The sequence below is a fragment of the Hemiscyllium ocellatum genome, chromosome 12, assembly GCF_020745735.1.
Source record: "Hemiscyllium ocellatum isolate sHemOce1 chromosome 12, sHemOce1.pat.X.cur, whole genome shotgun sequence".
In the NCBI taxonomy this organism is placed as follows: Eukaryota; Metazoa; Chordata; class Chondrichthyes; order Orectolobiformes; family Hemiscylliidae; genus Hemiscyllium; species Hemiscyllium ocellatum.
In genome coordinates, this window is record NC_083412.1 from 63320366 (window position 1) to 63339466 (window position 19101).

The 19101-nt window shown below is 39.8% G+C and overlaps 1 protein-coding gene across 1 annotated transcript; it reads right to left on the reverse strand.

Annotated features, from left to right (window-relative positions):
* Nucleotides 1-7389: 7389 nt before the first annotated feature.
* Nucleotides 7390-17731, reverse strand: LOC132820797 (cytochrome c oxidase copper chaperone). The gene is made up of 3 exons (XM_060833109.1): nt 17480-17731; nt 9107-9217; nt 7390-7633 (listed from the first exon to the last, which is right to left on the reverse strand). Exons 1-2 carry the CDS (start codon nt 17596-17598, stop codon nt 9133-9135), a joined length of 204 nt encoding a protein of 67 aa, XP_060689092.1. The 5' UTR covers nt 17599-17731; the 3' UTR covers nt 7390-7633; nt 9107-9132.
* Between the last annotated feature and the right edge of the window lie 1370 nt (nt 17732-19101).

A 19101-nucleotide genomic window follows, 5' to 3' on the forward strand; every position in this document is an offset into this window, starting at 1 on the left:
CCTAGACTTGCTTATCTCTAAGGACTGCTTGAATTCTGTTGTTCATTGTATTAATTTGTTAACTGTATCAAATTTTGTTATTCCTCATATTTTGCCACTGTCCTAATTATACAAAAAAAGGACTGTTGGTTTTTACTAACTGTATAAAATTCATGATATTAATTCTACTTTAAAGTTAGTTTTACGGAAACTTTTTATATCTAACACTGTTTAGCTGTTGAGTTGTGAGCAATTTGTTTCTTACAGGGTGCACTAGACCCCAGATTAATTAACTTTAATATCTATATTTGAAACTTTTCCCCCGATACCATTAGTATTGTTGAATTTTGGGTACGTTGAAATCTGTGATTATCTGAAGAATCTTTAACTAGAACCTATTTCTTAATAATATGAATAATTTCAAAGAAACAACTAATTGCTGCAAAATGCCATTATCTGCAGTTTTCACAACTGCACAATCAGCTAGGCTGATCCATTTTTGCTGCCTACTAGATTGAGATTTATTGTCCTTGTCCTGACTAACTCTTTTCACCTAAAGAAGAAACATCCTTTCATTAATGAGGCTAGAATCAATCACTGTTGTAGGTTAATGAACTTGTTTAGTCCTCCAGATTTTCATAAGCCGTAATCCCATTAATTCATCTGTGTTTGTTATTGCAGGAGTTTACTTTCCCCTTCAATATTTGTCCCAAATCTTCAAACTATCTGTCCTTGGGTATATCTTATCAAACTGTCTGTAACAAATCTTTTTGCAGCTGTTGTGTGTGCAAGGCTCCCTTTTGCCTCGGAATAACCCCCTTCTCAAATGATACCCTTCGGTCTCACGTAAATGCTGGAGCAGGCTTTTCTCTCCATTTTTGAGGTATTTTAGGTGTTGGAGGTGATTTTCTCGAATTGTAGGTGCAGCAATTACTGTTTTATCTGCTGTTGCATTGTTTTGGAAGTTTGGAGAAAGAAGTCAAAACAACAGAACTTTTAAAGGGGAGAGGAACAGAGGAAAAAGGCAGCACATGGTCAGGCAGTGCAAGAGAGATAAAGATAGAGATAGAGACAGAGAGAAAGAAGCCCACACTGCTAATTGACACAGCAGTGAACCCACGTAGTTACTGCCTTTGCTGTTGAACTCATTTAATGTTGGACATTGGAGTACATCTAGGAAAATGAATGAACAGTGAATTTCACAACGGTTCTTGGAGGAACCTGTTTGGGAGAGGTCACAGCACAGAAACAGGTAAGTAAATAGTTTTAAGTGTGGTCTCACTGTAAGTCTGTAGTAGTGAGTAGAGTGGGTTCTTTCTTGATTATATACTTAATTGAGATATGTCTCTTGATTAAACTTAAAGAAAGAAGCCTCAGCAGTGCTTTGTAGAGAAATAAGATGGTGCTATTTTCTGGGTCTGTAGACTGGAAGAAGCAAAAATGGTTCTTAGCAGAGTGATATGTTCTATTTGTCGGATGTGGGAATTTAGGGAGAGTTTACGTGATACTGAGGATTATATCTGCAATAAATGCCATTGGTTGTGAATCCGATCAGATAGAATGGATCATTTGGAACGAGTTAGTAGCAATGAGGAATTTACAAGAGTAAAAGGGTGTGATGGACGGCAATTATATAGGAGGGGAGAAAAGTCGCAGATACAGTCACATAGATGGGTTAACTCCAGGAAAGGTACAGCAGTCTTCTGTGTCCTCCATTCCTGACCAAGGGCTTTTGCCCGAAATATCGATTTTCCTGCTCCTTGGATGCTGCCCAACCTGCTGTGCTTTTCCAGCGCCACTCTAATCTAGACTCTGGTTTTCAGCATCTGCAGTCCTCACTTTTGCCCAGGAGTCTTCTGTGGCTATCCCCATTTCAAACAAGTATGCTGCTTTGGAAAATGTAGAGGGTGATGAATTTTCAGGGGAATGGAGCATGAACAGCCAAGTTTCAGGTATTGAGACTGGTTCTAATGCAATGAGGGGCATGTCGGGTTCCAAGAGATCGATTGTGTTAGGGGACTCTCTAGTCAGAGGCACAGACAGATGTTTCTGTGGCTAGCAGTGAAAAATCAGAATGGCATGTTGCATCCCTGGTGCCAGGATCAAGGATGTCTCCGAGAGGGTGCAGAATGTTCTCAAAGGGGAGAGAGCCCAGTAGGAGGTCATTATACACACTGGAACCAATAGGATAGGAAGGGAAAAGGATGAGACTCTGAAGGGGGAATATAGAGAGTTAGGCAGGAATTTAAAAAGGAGGTCCTGGAGAGTAGTAATGTCTGGATTACTCCCGGTGCTACGAGCTAGTGAGGCTAGGAATAGGAGGATAGAGCAGATGAATGCATGGCTGAGGAGCTGGTGTATGGGAGAAGGATTCACATTTTTGGATCATTGGAATGTCTTCTGGGATAGGAGTGACCTGTACAAGGACAGATTGCACCTGAATTGGAAGGGGACTAATATACTGGCAGGAGATTTGCTACAGCTGCTCGGGTGGATTTAAACTAGTAAAGGGGGGGGGGGGGGGGGAGAGAAAGTGAGGAGAGAGACCAATCTGAGACTGGTACAGTTGAGAAAAGAAGCGAGTCAAACAGTCAGGGACAAAGCAAAGAACAAGGTAGGACTGATAAATTAAACTGCATTTATTTCAATGCAAGAGGCCTAATGGGGAAGGAAGATGAACTCAGGGCATGGTTAGGAACATGGGACTGGGATATCATAGCAATTGCAGACAATGGCTCATGAACAAGACTGACAGCTTAACGTTCCAGGATACAAATGTTACAGGAAGGACAGAAAGGGAGGGGGTGTGGCATTTATAGTGGATAGCATTACAGCTGTACTGAGGGAGGATATTCCTGGAAATATATCCAGGGAAGTTATTTGGGTGGAACTGAGAAATAAGAAAGGGATGATCACTTTATTGGAATTGTATTATATAATAATTGTATTATTAAAGCCAGCAGGAAATTGAGAAACAAATTTGTAGGGAAGTCTCAGTTATCTATAGTAGGGTAGTTATGGTAGGAGATTTTAACTACCAAACACAGATTGGGACTGCCATAGTGTTAAGGGTTTAGATGGAGAGGAATTTGTTAAGAGTGTAAAAGAAAATTTTCTGATTCAGTATGTGGATGTACCAACTAGAGAAGGTGCAAAACTTGACCTACTCTTGGGAAATAAGGCAGGGAAGGTGACTGAGGTGTCAGTGGGGGAGCACTTTGGGACCAGTGACCATAATTCTATTAGTTTTAAAATAATGATGGAAAATGATAGACCAGATTGAAAAGTTGAAGTTCTAAATTGGAGAAAGGCTAATTTTGATGGTATTAGGCAAAAACTTTCAGATTGGGGGCAGATGTTTGCAGGTAAAGGGATGGCTGGAAAATGGGAAGCCTTCAGAAATGAGATAATGAGAGTCCAGAGACAGTATATTCCTGTTAGGGTGAGAGGAAAGGCTGGTAGGTATAGGGATGACTAAAGAAATTGAGGGTTAGTTAAGAGGAAGAAGGAAGCCTATGTCAGGTATAGACAGGAAATATTGAGTGAATCATTGGAAGACTATAAAGGCAGTAAGAGTATACTTAAGAGGGAACTCAGGAGAGCAAAATGGGAACTTGAGATAGCTTTGGAAATAGAGTTAAGGAGAATCCAAAGGGTTTTTACGAATACATTAAGGACAAAAGGGTAACTAGGGAGAAAATAGGGCCCCTCAAAGATCAGCAAGACAGCCTTTGTGTGGAGCCGCAGTAAATGGGGCATATTAAATGAGTATTTTGCATCAGTATTTACTGTGGAAAAGGACATGGAAGATACAGAATGTAGGGAAATAAATGATGACATCTTGAAAAATGTCCATATTATAGAGGAGCAAGTGCTGGTTGTCTTGAAATGCATAAAAGTGGATAAGTCTCCAGGATCTGATCAGGTGTGCCCTAGATCTCTGTGGAAAGCTAGGGAAGTGATTGCTGGGCCCCTTGCAGAGGTAATTGTATCATCGATAGTCACTGTGAGTTGTCAGAAGACTAGGGGTTGGCTAACATGGTGCCACGACTTAAGAAAGGTGGTAAGGACAAGCCAGAGAACTATAGACAGGTGGGTCTGAAAGTAGACTGGTGGTGGGCAAGTTGTTGGAGGGAATTCTGAGGGACAGGATTTACATGTATTTGGAAAGGTAAGGACTGATTAGGATTAGTCAACGTGGCTTTGTGCATGGGAAATCATGTCTTATGAACCTGATTGAGTTTTTTCAACCAGTAACAAAGAGGATTGATGAGGGCAGAGCAGTACACATTATCTGTATGGACTTCAGTAAGGTGTTTGACAAGGATCTCCATGAGAGATTGACAAGCAAATTTAGATCTCATGGAATACAGGGAGGTCTAGCCATTTGGATGCAGAACTGGCTCAAAAGTAGAAGAAAGAGGATAGTGGCGGTGTGTTGTTTCTCAGACTGGAGGCCTGTGATCAGTGGAGTGCCACAAGGATCGGTGTTGGGTCCACTACTTTTTGTCATTTATATAAAAGATTTGGATGTGAGAGGTATAGTTAGTAAGTTTGCAGATGACACCAAAATTGGACAGCAAAGGAGGTTACCTCAGATTACAACAGGATCTTGATCAGTTGGGCCAATGGGCTGAGGAGTGGCAGACGGAGTTTAATTTAGGTAAATATGAGGTGCTGGATTTTGGGAAAGCAAATCTTATCAGGACTTATACACTTAATGGTAAGGTCCTGGGGAATGTTGCTGAACAAAGAGATCTTGGAGTGAAGCTTCATAGCTCCTTGAAAGTGGAGTTGCAGGTAGATAGGATAGTGAAGACTATCATTGTACTGAATACAGGAGTTGGGACGCCATGTTGGTTAGGCCACTTTTGGAAAATTGCATGCAATTCTGGTCTCCTTCCTATTGGAAGGATGTTGTAACACGTGAAAGAATTCAGAAAAGATTTACAAGGATGTTGCCAGGTTTGGAGGCTTTGACCTATAGGGAGAGATTGAATAGGCTGGAGCTGTTTTCCCTGGAGTGTCAGAGGCTGAGGGATGGCCTTACAGATGTTTATAAAATTATGAGGGGCATGGATAGGATAAATAGATCTAGTCTTTTCCCTGGGGAGGGGAAGTCCAGAATTAGAGGGCATAGGTTTAGGGTGAGAGGGAAAAGATATAAAAGAGACCTAAGAGGTAACCTTTTCACGCAGAGTGTGGTATGTACATGGAATGAGCTGCTAGAAGAAATGATGAAGGCTAGTACAATTGCAACATTTAAAAGCATCTGGATGGGTATATGAAAAGGAAGGGTTTGGAGGGATATGGGCCGGGTGCTGGCAGGTGGGATTAGATTGGGTTAGGATAGCTGATTGGCATAAACGAGTTCGACCAAAGGATTTGTTTCCGTGCTGTACATTTCTATGTCATAAATAGTGAAACATCTTCTCTAGAGTTTCTCCATTCACCGGTAAACCATCCACCCTTCCACAGCCTGATCCAATGGATTCAATCAGCTTCCCAGTCATGACCACGAAAAGCAAAGCTAAAAAAGGTGAAGAGGAGGTTTGTACATTTTTTGTCAGTGGCCTTCCAATGTATATTAAATCATGTGAGCTTTACCTTCTCTTTCGATCATTTAAGGTATATGAAAGCTCACTTAAGCTAACATCAAAACAGCAGTTAGCTTTGTTTACATTTCACAGCAGAGCGGGAGCAGAAGCAAAGAATGCTGCATTCACCTAGCCTACTGCTGCAGTTGCAGCTTCTGCACTGCATGTTCAGATGTGCTGGTATCCTCCATCTGAAGCATCTCCGCAAGGAAAGAAGTCTCATTAGTTTTGTTAAGTATTTAACTGTCCTTATCCAAGAATTCAAATTTCTCTATGGAATGATGTGCAAGGACAGACTGGATTTTGTTTTCAGATTGGACTTTACTGAAGGAGATTTTGGATAACTGGCTCATTTCCATTTAACTTGGAGGCGGTGGAGTGTTCACTAAAGACTGTGGATTTAAGAACTTTACTGATGAACATTTTTTTTCCATGTGGGAGGATCCTATCTACTATATGCACTAGAGATTTTTGTTGTTATAATCATTGTATGTTGTGTGTCAGTAACTTGCTTAAGTACTGGCTGTAAGATTCTTATGAATAAGCCGGTAGTGCCTTTTTCCATCCCCATCTAGGTGGTTATCATGGAATGATAAAAGGAGGGAATAAGATATTAAAGGGTTAATTTGCTTTGCTGACCTGCAGGAAATTGGATGTCCCGAGACTAGGGTGGTATGTCTCTGCCTTACAGGTAGAATATAAGGAATTTACATTCTGATCCTTTGCCATTAGAGCTATTGCATGGCCATTTCCTAGTTATTCAGAGTAAAAGAATTACATTATCATTCCCTATTCAGAAATCAATAAGAACATTACAATTAAAATTCTGATTACTCCCTGCAGTTAAAAAAACAATTCACAAACATTATATTGTTTCTGGAAATTATGTGAATGCTACATTGTCTTGAGTGGCATGTGACAGTTGGGTGGGAATGGCTTAGGGTAGTCTTGTGGGTGTTACTGATTGTAATGTGAAACTCTTGTACTTTAAAGGAAGGACTGTTTTGTTTTGTTCAGAGAGATCCCTTGACATGACTTCGCAAACACTGCGAAGAGTATTAAAAGGTTCCACCACAGTTTGTACTTGCTTAATAAATTTTGGCTGTTCACAGAAGTTGGCATGTTGCAGTCGCATCAAATGTGTAAGAACCTTAAGAGTCTAAGGTTGTATCCAAAGGGCAGGAAAGTCGATGTTTCAAGCATGAGTTTTTCATCATTCCTGACAAAGAGCTCTTGCTTGAAACGCGATTCTCCTGCTTCTCAGATGCTGTCTGACCAACTGTGCTTTTCCAGCACCCCACTTTTCGACTCTGATCTCCAGCATCTGCAGTCCTCACTTTCTTCTTTTACAAAATTAACTCTTATTAACTTTGCAATTGTACTGGAGGATAGGTGAACATAAAATAAGCTAGACAGTTTCCACCATTGCATTTTTAAAGAAAAGTAAAACCATCAAATTCATAGCTTGCTTTATTCTATTAATAAGTTCACCATCTGGTGTGCAAATAATGGAATAGAAGGCCGAATCCACGGCAATGATATAGATTTTAAAGGAAGAAAGGTTTGAAGTCTGGAATTACTGCTAAGGATATCAGAAGCTATTAGTATTTTCTTAATAATATAGCAAACACATGGAAATTTCTCTCCTGCAGTGTAAATATCTAATTTATTTACTATCCACAACCAGTTTCTGTACTATAACATACAGATAAAATTTATACAGCTCACTTTGTAATCCAACATAATGAAAACACAGTACAATAGTGAATGGCTGTTTTGCCAATCCTGTACAAAGTGAAATAGGATCAAGGTGTATTTTCAAAGTTTTATTGAAGGATAAATCTTACAAATTTAGGTATCAATTTTATATAACTGTGGGACAAAAAAAAAGGCAGAAATGATATTGGTCATCTGACTAAGTTTTGATATATTTCACTGAAGACAAGTATTAGTTCCAGCTTTTATTGTGACAGTTATTTTCTGTAGCAACGTATCCCCATACATCTTCATTCAATTTCAGGCAGCACAGCACACGTTAATTTAATCCAAGACAAAACCTGTGTAGTGCAGAAATAAATAATTTTAAAGCATCTGACGTGTGGTTAAATAAAAATAAACTCATATCTAGAACAAATTATCCCAAAATCCATGCAGGTATGGAACTCAATTTAAACCTGTCATGTCAATGTACTATCACAGCACCTGGTTTCACCTATTTTCACTAAAATAAAATCAGGCTACTATGTTTATTCTTTCAAGGATCAATGGCCGAATATTGGGTCAGGGTTGGTAGGTGGGATTTCAAGTGGGGTTACAAGCTCTCAGTAGCAATGCTCACCACGCAGCTCCAAGTGACCGACTACAGTTGTTCTCCTATTCTCATAGATCCTGCTGTCTCAGTTCTTACTGAAGGGTCATGACAGTTTAAGCTTTGGAATTGGGCAAAAGAATTGGTGAGGATTGCTGAAAACAATTATTCCATTAAATCAAATAGGTTCTAGCAGCAATCGGGCATTTTTCTGCCTTCACCGGATTTATTTAAGTAAATTAATGCAAGTAATGGTGGATTCACAAATATTAAAGATGTCATGTATTTTTAAAAACTTAGGGCCAAATTGTAAAACTGTTAGCATGCTCAAATGATAAATAAGGCCCTGGCTTAGTCTCCAAAAATCAACATATAATAGATGTAGACAGCATTCAGAGGGTTGAAAAGCAATTACTGCTCTTATTGCAAAGAATTGCCACGATTCTAAAAGATCAAGCTTACTTTTCTTATTGTTATATATCTCTGTGACATTAAAGGTCAAACAGACATATAAAATAACCTAGACAGAATAATTGCCACTTGTGAGATCTGTAACTAAGATAGATCATTAACAATCAATTATCAAAAGGAAACTTCATGAAAAGGTGAATGGTATTTAAATATTAAAATAGCAAAAATTGATCTTTATTGAATATTTTGATTCATTAAAACTAAACTTGTATAATTTCATGAAGGTTAATGGCACATTAAACCAAAACTTAACAGCAAGTTTCTCCATTGTCCACTATCTTACACTTGACAGTTCCTTTTCTCTCCCTCCTTGTACTGATGGTGTAGAATGGGATTACAAAATGAGATCAAGAAACCCCAAAGTGCTTCGTTACTTCAGAAAGTATATTTAAGCCAAGCAATTTTACAAACAAATTAAGAGCGATATTCCCCTTAATACTAGTACGCATGGATTCAATTTTAATACCAAAGGTTCAATGAAATATTGCAATCATAATAAAACAGAAAGCAGGCAGAGCTCTCTATGACTCGATGGTGCCTATTTAATAGTTGGCTAGTACCCAATCAGGTAGTCATCCCAAGAGATTCCTACGTCAATTTTGGGGGATGGCGGGGGAGGGGGCAATTCAACACAATTGCTCAAACCCTCAAATGCATACAATATTTATTAAATGTTTATAGAAGTCACTCTAAATTACACAGTTTAGAAAAGTAAAACTTAGTAAAAAGATTCTAAAGAATTAATACTCACCACACAGTTCCAAAGACAGTGCCTTGTTAAATCTTAAATCCCAATGCTCTCATACACTCTTTATGAGCTTCAATCAAATCTTTGCAGTTCTCCTCTCCTTTCTCAATTATACTGCAAAGAGAATTAGTGTTAAGTAGATTGTTCATTTTGTGTTTTAATAATTTGAACCAATCTACTTACTGTTTTTACTAAAAGTAAGAAGTTGCCAGTCTTAGCAAACTATAGAACTGCTTTCTCATTAGAGGGAAATGGCTGGTGGTGGTTTAACCTGAGAGGTTGATAAAGAAGTTCATTCCTAGTAACCTCAGCCAGTGCAGGAATTGAACTCATGCTATTGGCATCACTCTGCATTGCAAACCAGCCATCCAGCCAACTGAGCTAAAAAGACCCACCACTGCTTTTAATACCAAACATTCAAAGTTGATAAACAGTACTCACTTTTCAGATTCCAAAACTAGCACTTCTGCTTTTGATAGATCTGTATTTCAGAATTGAATCAAGATTTTTAAAAATTAAATTTTGTTCCTGAGAAATTATTTCATACAACTGCCCTTGACAACAAACATTTCTGGATTTGGTCTTTCTGGAACTGGAAGGTATTATTTAAATGCTGAAAACAGAAATCACAAAATGGAGAGGCATAATACAACAATCCATTAATTCAGTCTCCATTTCAGCTTCTTTTTGAGAGGGTTTGCTAAAAAAAGTCTTAATAGATCTAGTTATAACACTGTACAATTATTCAATTTCAAGATTTTAACAATGAAACTTAACCAGGACAATAAAAGAAGCAGAATCAAAGCACCTAATTAAGAACAACCACTGTACTCTTCAAGGGTTCCTTCAGACATAAAACAAGATGTACAGATTATAATGCAGAAAATTTGGACTTCAGGTTTCATTTTGGGCAAAATTTACTTTGGTGACATCGGGGCATATTAGTCTTTATGAATATGCCCCAGGCAACAGAAATTAGTTAGAGGCAAAATGATAATAAGTAATAGACCATTCTAATGGAGGGAGAAGATATGAAAAACTGTTAACGAAGAGAAAAAGAATTTTCCATAAAACATTATATATAAATTCATATAATTTATGATAGCACATTTTCACACTGTTTTGCAAAACTGAAGTTCTAGAATGGCCCTTGATTAGCTTTTGTATTTTGAATTCAGTGGCAATTAGAGTTCCAAACAATTTCCATATACAAGGAGCCTTGATGGTGAACAAAAAAAAACCGAAGTTAGGGCAGCATGGTGGATCAGTGGTTAGCAATGCTGCCTCTCAGTGCCCGGGATGCAGGTTTGATTCTAGCCTTGGGCGACTGTCTGTATGGAGTTTGCACATTCTGCCAGCGTCTGTGAAGGTTTCCTCCGGGTGCTCTGGTTTCCTCCCACAATCCGAAGATGTGGGGGTTAGGTGAATTGGCAATGCTTAATTGCCCATAGTGTTCAGGGCTGTGTAGGTTAGGTGCATTAGTCAGGGGGTAAATGTAGGGAAATAGATCTGGGTGGGTTACTCTTTGGAGGGTCAGTGTAGACTTGTTGGGCCAAATGGCCTGTTTCCACATTGTAGTACTTCTATGATGATGATCTGTTTTATTGATAATTATAAAAATGTCCTAATAGTGATAAACAAATATACAAACGTTGGAAAATTGCCCAGATATATCCAGTTCACAAAAAGCTGAACATATCTAATCTGATCAATTGACTAATTGAGTCTTCTATTAATCATGTGCAACGTGATTAAAAGGTGTTATAAATAGTGCTGTTGTGATATTAAAGAGTTAACTTCTTCTGCTGACCTGTAGCAAACTAGATGTCCCGAGGCTAGGGTGGGATGCCTCTGACTTACAGATAGATTATAAGAAATTTACATTATCTTCTCCTATTATTCAGAGCCATTTTCATGGCATTTCCTAGTTATTCAAAAGCCATTTACACTGTCACCTCCTATTATTTACATTTTCATCCCCATTCAGAAATCAATAAGAACATTACAGTTGGAATTTGACTACCCCTTGTAGTTAAAAAAAAATGATTTGCAACAGATTTGACCATGAAGGGATGATTTACATTATATTGTTTCTTGAGATGGTCAGGTCACTGCATTGTGTCGTGAGTGGCATGTGACTGTGAGGGAGTGACTGGGGTGGGGTTTGTCTTGACAGCATTATTGACTGTGATGTAAAGATGTAAAGATTTTGTATAAAGGAAGGACTATTTCCTTTGTTCAGAGAGCTTTCCTGGACATGCTTTGCAAGCATGGCGAAGAATGTTTACGGTTTCTCCAAAGCTTGTATTGTACTGTACTTAATAAAATTTTGCTTGTTCACAGAAGTTGGCGTGTTGCAGTTGCATCATGTGTGCAAGAATCTCAGGAAAAAAAGAACATAACACTATCAAGTGGCAGTTATTATTAACTTCCTCACCAATCTCAACAAAGGTTCCACTAGGGTCACTTAGCTTTAGACCTCAATACAGCTTAGATTCAAACAAGGACAAGAGAGCTAAATTTCAGAGGTGAGGCAAGAGTAACTGTTCTTGACGACAGACAGCATTTGACGGAGTTTGACATAAATGAATATTGAAATTAATGGGAAACAGGGAAAAGATTTCTCATCGGCTGGAATCACAGCTAGCTCAAATGGAAGATAATTCTGGTTGTTGGAGCCAAATCTTCTCAGAATCAAGAATTAATTAGAACATCGACCTAGGGCAAACTACCTTCAGCTGCTTTGATACTTCCTCCACAGGGCAGAAGAAATGAAGGTTTTTGCTGATGATTGCACAATCGATTCATTTGCAACCTCTCAGAAAATGCACTGCAATAATTGGTGGATACATTTAGGATTAGGTTCATAAGTGAGGAGTAATATTTGCAACACACATGTTTAAGACAATACCTTCACATTTAATGGCTTAACCATCAAATGTCACTGCCACAATATCATGGCGGAGGGTACAATCCAGAGGTACAACTGAATCAGCGGCACAAACACTGTGGTTATATGAGCAGGTTAGAGACATGGAATTCTGCAGTTTATGAATAATGTTTTGACTGCTGTAAGCCTGACAACCATCTAGAAGTCAGACTATTCTTTTAAGAAGGGTGGTAAGGACAAGCCAGGGAACTATAGACCAGTGAGCATGACCTCAGTGGTGGCCAAGTTGTTGGAGGGAATCCTGAGGGACAGGATGTACATGTATTTGGAAAGGCAAGGACTGATTCGGGATACTCAACATGGCTTGTGCATGGGAAATCATGTCTCACAAACTTGATTGAGTTTTTTGATGAAGTAACAAAGAAGGTTGATGAGGGCAGAACAGTAGATGTCATCTATATGGACTTCAGTAAGGCATTCAACGAGGTTCCTCATTAGCATCTCATGGAATACAGGGAGAACTAGCCATTTGGATACAGAACTGGCTCAAAGGTAGAAGACAGAGGATAGTGGTGGAGGGTTGTTTTTCAGACTGGAGGCCTGTGACCAGTGGAGTGCCATCAGGATCGGTGCTGGGCCCTCTACTTTTTGTCATTTACATAAATGATTTGGATATGAGCATAAGAGGTACAGTTAGTAAGTTTGCAGATGACACCAAAATTGGAGGTGTAGTGAACAGCGAAAAGACGGTTACCTCAGATTACAACAGGATCTTGATTAGATGGGCCAATTGGCTGAGAAGTGGTAGATGGAGTTTAATTCAGATAAATGCAAGGCGCTGCATTTTGGGAAGGCAAATCTTAGCAGGACTTATACACTTAATGGTAAGGTCCTAGGGAGTGTTGTGAACAAAGAGACCTTGAAGTGCAGGTTCATAGCTCCTTGAAAGTGGAGTCGCAGGTAGATAGGATAGTGAAGAAGGCGTTTGGCATGCTTTCCTTTATTGGTCAGAGTATGGAGTACAGGAGTTGGGAGGTCATGTTGCGGCTGTACAGGACATTGGTTAGGCCACTGTTGGAATATTGCATGCAATTCTGGTCTCCTTCCTATTGGAAAGATGTTGTGAAACTTGAAAGGGTTCAGAAAAGATTTACAAGGATGTTGCCAGGGTTGGAGGATCTGAGCTACAGGGAGAGGCAGAACATGCAGGGGCTGTTTTCCCTGGAGCGTCGGAGGCCGAGGGGTGGCCTTATAGAGGTTTACAAAATTATGAGGGGCATGGATAGGATAAATAGGCAAAGTCTTTTCCCTGGGGTTGAGGAGTCCAGAACTAGAGGGCATAGATTTAGGGTGATATAAAAGAAACCTAAGGGGCAACTTTTTCACGCAGAGGGTGTTATGTATATGGAATGAGTTGCCAGAGGATGTGGTGGAGGCTGGTACAATTGCAACATTTAAGAGGCATTTGGATGGGTATATGAATAGGAAGGGTTTGGAGGGATATGGGCCAGGTGCTGGCAGGTGGGATTAGATTGGGTTGGGATATCTGGTCAGCATGGACGGGTTGGACCTAAGGGTCTGTTTCCATGCTGTACATTTCTATGACTCTATTCTCCACTTAACTAGATGGTGCAGCTCCAACAACACTCAAAAAAAGCTTTGTGACATCCAGAACAAAATGTTAGCTTCTTTTTCTCGAGATCCTGATACACCTGATGCAACTGCAACATGCCAACTTCTGTGAACAACCAAACTTTTATTAAGTACAAGCTTTCTGGAGGAACCCTTAACACATTTCACAGGGCTTGCAGAGCCGTGTCAAAGATGTCCCGGAACTAAAAGATCGGTTCTTCCTTTATATAGTACAGGTGTTTCACATTACAATAGTCAGTAACACCCAAAATACTACCCCCAACCATTCCCCCCCCCAGTCACATGCCACTCAAGACACAATGTAGTGATTACATCATTTCCAAAAACGATGTAATGTACATTGTTCCTTATTGGCCAGATATGCATTGAATTTTTTTTTTAACTACAGGATGTGGTCACAATTTTAAATGCAATGTTCTTATTGATACCAAATAGGAGATAATGACAATGTAAATTTGCTTCTGAATGATAGGAGATGGTAATATAATTGTTTTTACATTCTATATGCAAGACAAAGACATACCATCCAACCCACAGAACATCCAACTTCTTGCAGGCCAGCAGAACAAATTAACCCCTTAACGTCTCAAAAGTAACCCATTTGTTTGGCAGCAAATCCACCATTTTAAACAAACGATCACTAACTCAATAATCAAACATGTTGGCTCCAGTAGACACCATCTATAAAATGCATTGCAGCAACTCCCAAACCTAGAAAGGAGGACAACAAAGGCATTAGGTACACAGGAGCACCAGTATCTCCAAGTGACACATCATAACTTGAAAATATAAAATGCTCCTTCACAGTTATTGAATCAAATCCAGTCACCCTCTAACAGAATTGTGGGAACATTTCCATCATACAGATTACAGCCTTTCAAGAACACATCACATCATCACAAACTGTTGGACAATTAAGGATGAGCAATAAATGCTGACTGTATCAGCAATAAAGTAAGGTCGCCATAGTCCTGATCTCTCATGAGAGACAATTGGTGGTGATTTAACCTGATGATCATAACACCTCAAACAAGTGCAGAACTTGAGAAGGACAGTCTTTCATGGTAACCGCACCTACATTTTGTGAATTGCTAAAACATACATGTGCATAATATAACTGTGTCCAAGAATGAATTACAAAACACTAAATTTAAATTTAATATTTTAATACAATACTCTTAGCTGGTTAAAGCACGACCACTGACGAAACTGTTTTTTAAAACAGGCATTGTAGAATTTCAAACAAAACAGGGGCTCAGGGCACTCAATCAATTTGTTTTAAGGTTATAAAAGTTTGATAATTTTAAAAAAGGACATAATGTTGTACAATTTCAATGTAAAAATAAAATGCAGCCACTTGGGAAGGCAAATAGTAGGCTCTGGTGCTTTGCAACAAAGTTGTTGCTGTTTAAATGTTTAGTAAAAAAAAAGTGTATTGGAGCAAGTGTAAAGTAAGAGCAAAGTGTAGCTCATTTCTAGTTCCATCAAAAGGCATCTGAACGTGAACATGAATAGGAAGGGTTTAAAGGGATATGGGCCAAATGCTGGCAAATGGGACTACATTAATTTAGGATATCTGGTCAGCATGGATGAATTGAACCGAAGAATCCGTTTCCATGCTATACAGCTCTATGACTTGGACCAGCACACTTTGGATGAATCATTGCTCATTGTGTAATTAGTGAGATTGTATCCTTCGGAACCATATGTCTGAAACAAAAACAGAAATTTCTGGAGAAACTCAGCGGGTTTGGCAGCAGCTGTGGAGACAAAGCAAAGTTAACATTTTGAGCATAGTGACCCTTCATCTGGACTCAGAACATTACTCTGCTGCTAAAATTGCTGAATTGCTCCACCAAACTGTTTTTGATATTGCAGGTGCAAACATTTCTTCCCTCAGGAATATTTTTAAATCCTGCTTTAGAAATCTTCTACGTGCATAGTAGTGCTAACTGTGTGACCAACTTTTCTATACCTTCAAAGTACTCAATAGAAACCCTACATAACTACAGCATTTAATGCTATTTGCTCATGGGGTGACAGCTTTGTTTGCTATAACTCAACCACATTACTATGGTTGTAGAGTTCCATGTCAGCAGACCAGATAAGAATGGCAGATTTCTTTTCCAAAATGACAATTGTGAATTTGATGTGTTTTTATGACAAACTATACTAGTCACATGGCTGCCATTAGGATAGCTTTTTATTCTAGATTTTTTTTAAATTGAATTCAAATCTCACTGTTGACAATGTAGGGGTGGAACCCATATAACCCAGAACATCAGCCTGGGGTTCTGCATTCTTAGCTGAAAATGTGTTGCTGGAAAAGCACAGCAGGTCAGGCAGCATCCAAGGAGCAGGGGAATCGACGTTTCGGGCATGAGCCCTTCTTCAGTAATCTCCTCCTTGGATGCTGCCTGACCTGCTGCGCTTTTCCAGCAACACATTTTCAGCTCTGACCTCCAGCATCTGCAGTCCTCACTTTCTTCTGCATTCTTAGGTCAATTACATTATCACAATACCACTGCCTTCCAAAAGGACATCACCAGGAAAGGCCCTAGAAATTATTGCTGATAGTGGGGAAAAAATCCTTCAGTTGTAATCACATCAGTCCTTTCTACTGAATTTAGATTCTGAGACACACACCCTTACAAAAAAATTCACCAATGGTCAGGCCATTTTGTCTCCCGTTCTCATCCTGACCATCCAACAGCATTCCCGAACCCCAATAAAACATCATGGACTTTGGCTCCCAAGACACTAAATCAGTTTACAGCAGCACTCTGATCTAAACTCTGGTTTCCAGCATCTGCAGTCCCCACTTTTGCCTACTAATTCAGTTTAGCACTTTAACAGCTCTACTTTAGACCAGCCTTTCTTTCTCATCAGATACTAATTCTCCTCACGTTACTCACTCATTCTGTCTAAGAATTTTTCTAAATTCAAATTCAGTGTCCTAATTTAAACACATGGCTCTGACTGCAGGTGTAATGGGAAGACAAACTTTATGGGTGGTACTGCTGCCTCACGGTGCCAGAGAACCGGGTTCAATTCCTGCCCCAGGCAACTGCTATGTGGAGTTTGCACATTCTCCCTGTATCTGCGTGGGTTTCCTCAGGGTGCTCCGGTTCCCTCCCACACAGTCCAAAAATGTGCAGGTTAGGTGAATTAGCTATGCTAAATGCTGTAGCTATGTAGGGTTTCTATTGAGTACTTTGAAGGTATAGAAAAGTTTGTCACACAGTTAGGTGAAGGGGTAAATGTAGGGGGATGGGTCACTCTTCGGAAGGTCAGTGTGGACTTGTTGGGCCGAAGGGCCTGTTCCACACTATAAGTAATCTAATCTAAAACTAATTGAAAATGTTCCAATTCACTCGCTAGACCTAGCCCTCGGCATCTGCTCCCTAGTATTGCTTATCAGCTTCAACGATAGGAGATCCAGAATTAAACTGCGTATAATTTGAAGTATTGGTTAATGTGGTAATCTCGCTGCAAAGTGATGAGAATATAATTGGGAACTTCATGCTCAGACTTGAGTAGTCCACATTTTAGCGATAAACTTCAACGCGTGTCACGAAAAAAACGGATATTTCCTCCGCCCTTCTAAAAAACACCATCGCAGTCATTGATGTAAATTAACACGAGGATTAGTTGTATCAATTATTATTGGGGGCATGAAGTGAACCCGTAGGAACACCATTTATTGAACTGCGGATGAACTCTGATGTCAAACTTGACCTACGGGCATGTACCCAGAAAGTACGCGAATTAGGGTCCATGTCACGACTGCGATGGCAAAGATATAAATAGAGATCGAAAAAGTTTCCCATTACCAGGCATCCCTGACTTTCTTGGTTTCAGGACACGCACAGCATGGCTTCAAAGGCTTCTTCCCCTCAGCCTCACCAGCGTGCACCGTCCCCACTGATGTAGTCACGGTTAATTCAGACATTTTCTCTGAAATTACGTTTAGCTGCTTGTTTGTTTTCGCCTTTAGTTGATTTTCTTTCGATTTCCACCTTCGCGTAACCCCTCGTCGCAATCTTCAATCCTACGCAACACGCTAAGTCTGGAACATCTGAACTGACAGGGGAAAGCGCATTGTCTCACGGGATTTGTAGTTCCTCTTCAGTCTCAATCCTATTAAGCGGCAGAGATCGAACTACAAATCCTAGAACACACTGCTCTAGGCTGCGCATTTCACTTGCGCGAATATCCACGGGTTATCGATGCAGCTTTGCATGGATATTGTTTAAAGACGAATAATTCTATTAATTGTCAAAAGTAAAATTACATTTTAATGCACGTGTTTGGAAATAAGGTCATTAAATGAAGATAAACCCTCATGATGTCTGCGCCCTTTCTCTTCTGTTTGCTAGAATGGATTGTTTCTGAGTTAGTATTAGTTGCGAAGATCTCAGGAAGTCTTATGATCTGGTGATAATGTTCTTACCTGTAGGCTAGAAGCTTTGCGCTGGAGGCCCATGGAAGTACTTACTGGCACTGCCAGGTACGATTGTAACATGGACTGTTGAGTAAGTCAGTCCGGAAATATGCAGGCATCCTACAGTCAGTTATACTAAGAGAATTTTCTAGTCTTGATGAACGGCCCTGCCCGAAACGTCGACTTTCCTGTCTCTCAGATCCTGTCTGACCTGCTGTGCCTTTTCCAGCACCACAGTGTCTACTCAATTTTTTGGTTATCCTGACCAGTAGTACTTTGCCCATAAAGAAGTGCTGTACTATTTCCAATGGAACTCTGCGGCCAACACTTCACAAACGAAGATGGGAGGAAACAAAACCAAATACTTAGGAAGACTTTAGGCTTTATCACTGGGAAGGAGGAAGGTTGAAATGATGTGGGAATTTTTATGGGTAGTATACCATTGTCTTCCTGCAGCCATGCTATCTGTCAACAATAGGAAGGGTCATGACCAATTGGGTGCTTCTGTAGGCCTTCAACTACTGGTGGAAAGATACCCAGTATATTGCATGTGAAGGGAGGGTAGAAATTGCAGAGACACTGCCGGTAACCTTTCAAACTTCTTTGGACTTGGGAGGTGCAAAAAGACTTGACAATTGCAAATATTATGGCCTTGTTCAAGAAAGGTTGTCAGGATACCAGAAAAAATAGAACATTACAATGCATTACAGGCCCTTCAGTCCTCTGTTGCACCGACCTGTGCAATCAACCTGAAGCCCATCTAACCTACACTTTTCCATTTTTGTCCATATACCTATCCAATCATCATTTAAATGCCCTTAAAGTTGCAGGCAGTGTGTTCCACGCCCCTAGTACTCTGAGTAAAGAAACTACCTCTGACACCTGTTCTATATGTATCACCCCTCAATTTAAAGCTATGTCCCCTCGTGCTAGCCATTGCGATCCAAGGAAAAATGCTCTCAATGTGCAACCCATCTAAGGGTCTGATTATCTTATTTGTCTCAATTAAGT

Bases quoted from the DNA above. Each gene is read 5' to 3' on its own strand.
- LOC132820797 (XM_060833109.1), bottom strand. From the start codon at position 17,598: ATGTCTGAATTAACCGTGACTACATCAGTGGGGACGGTGCACGCTGGT. The intron at 9,218-17,479 runs GTAATGGGAAAC...TTCTCTTTGCAG, and splicing joins AAGAAAGTCAGGGATGCCTG to TATAATTGAGAAAGGAGAGG.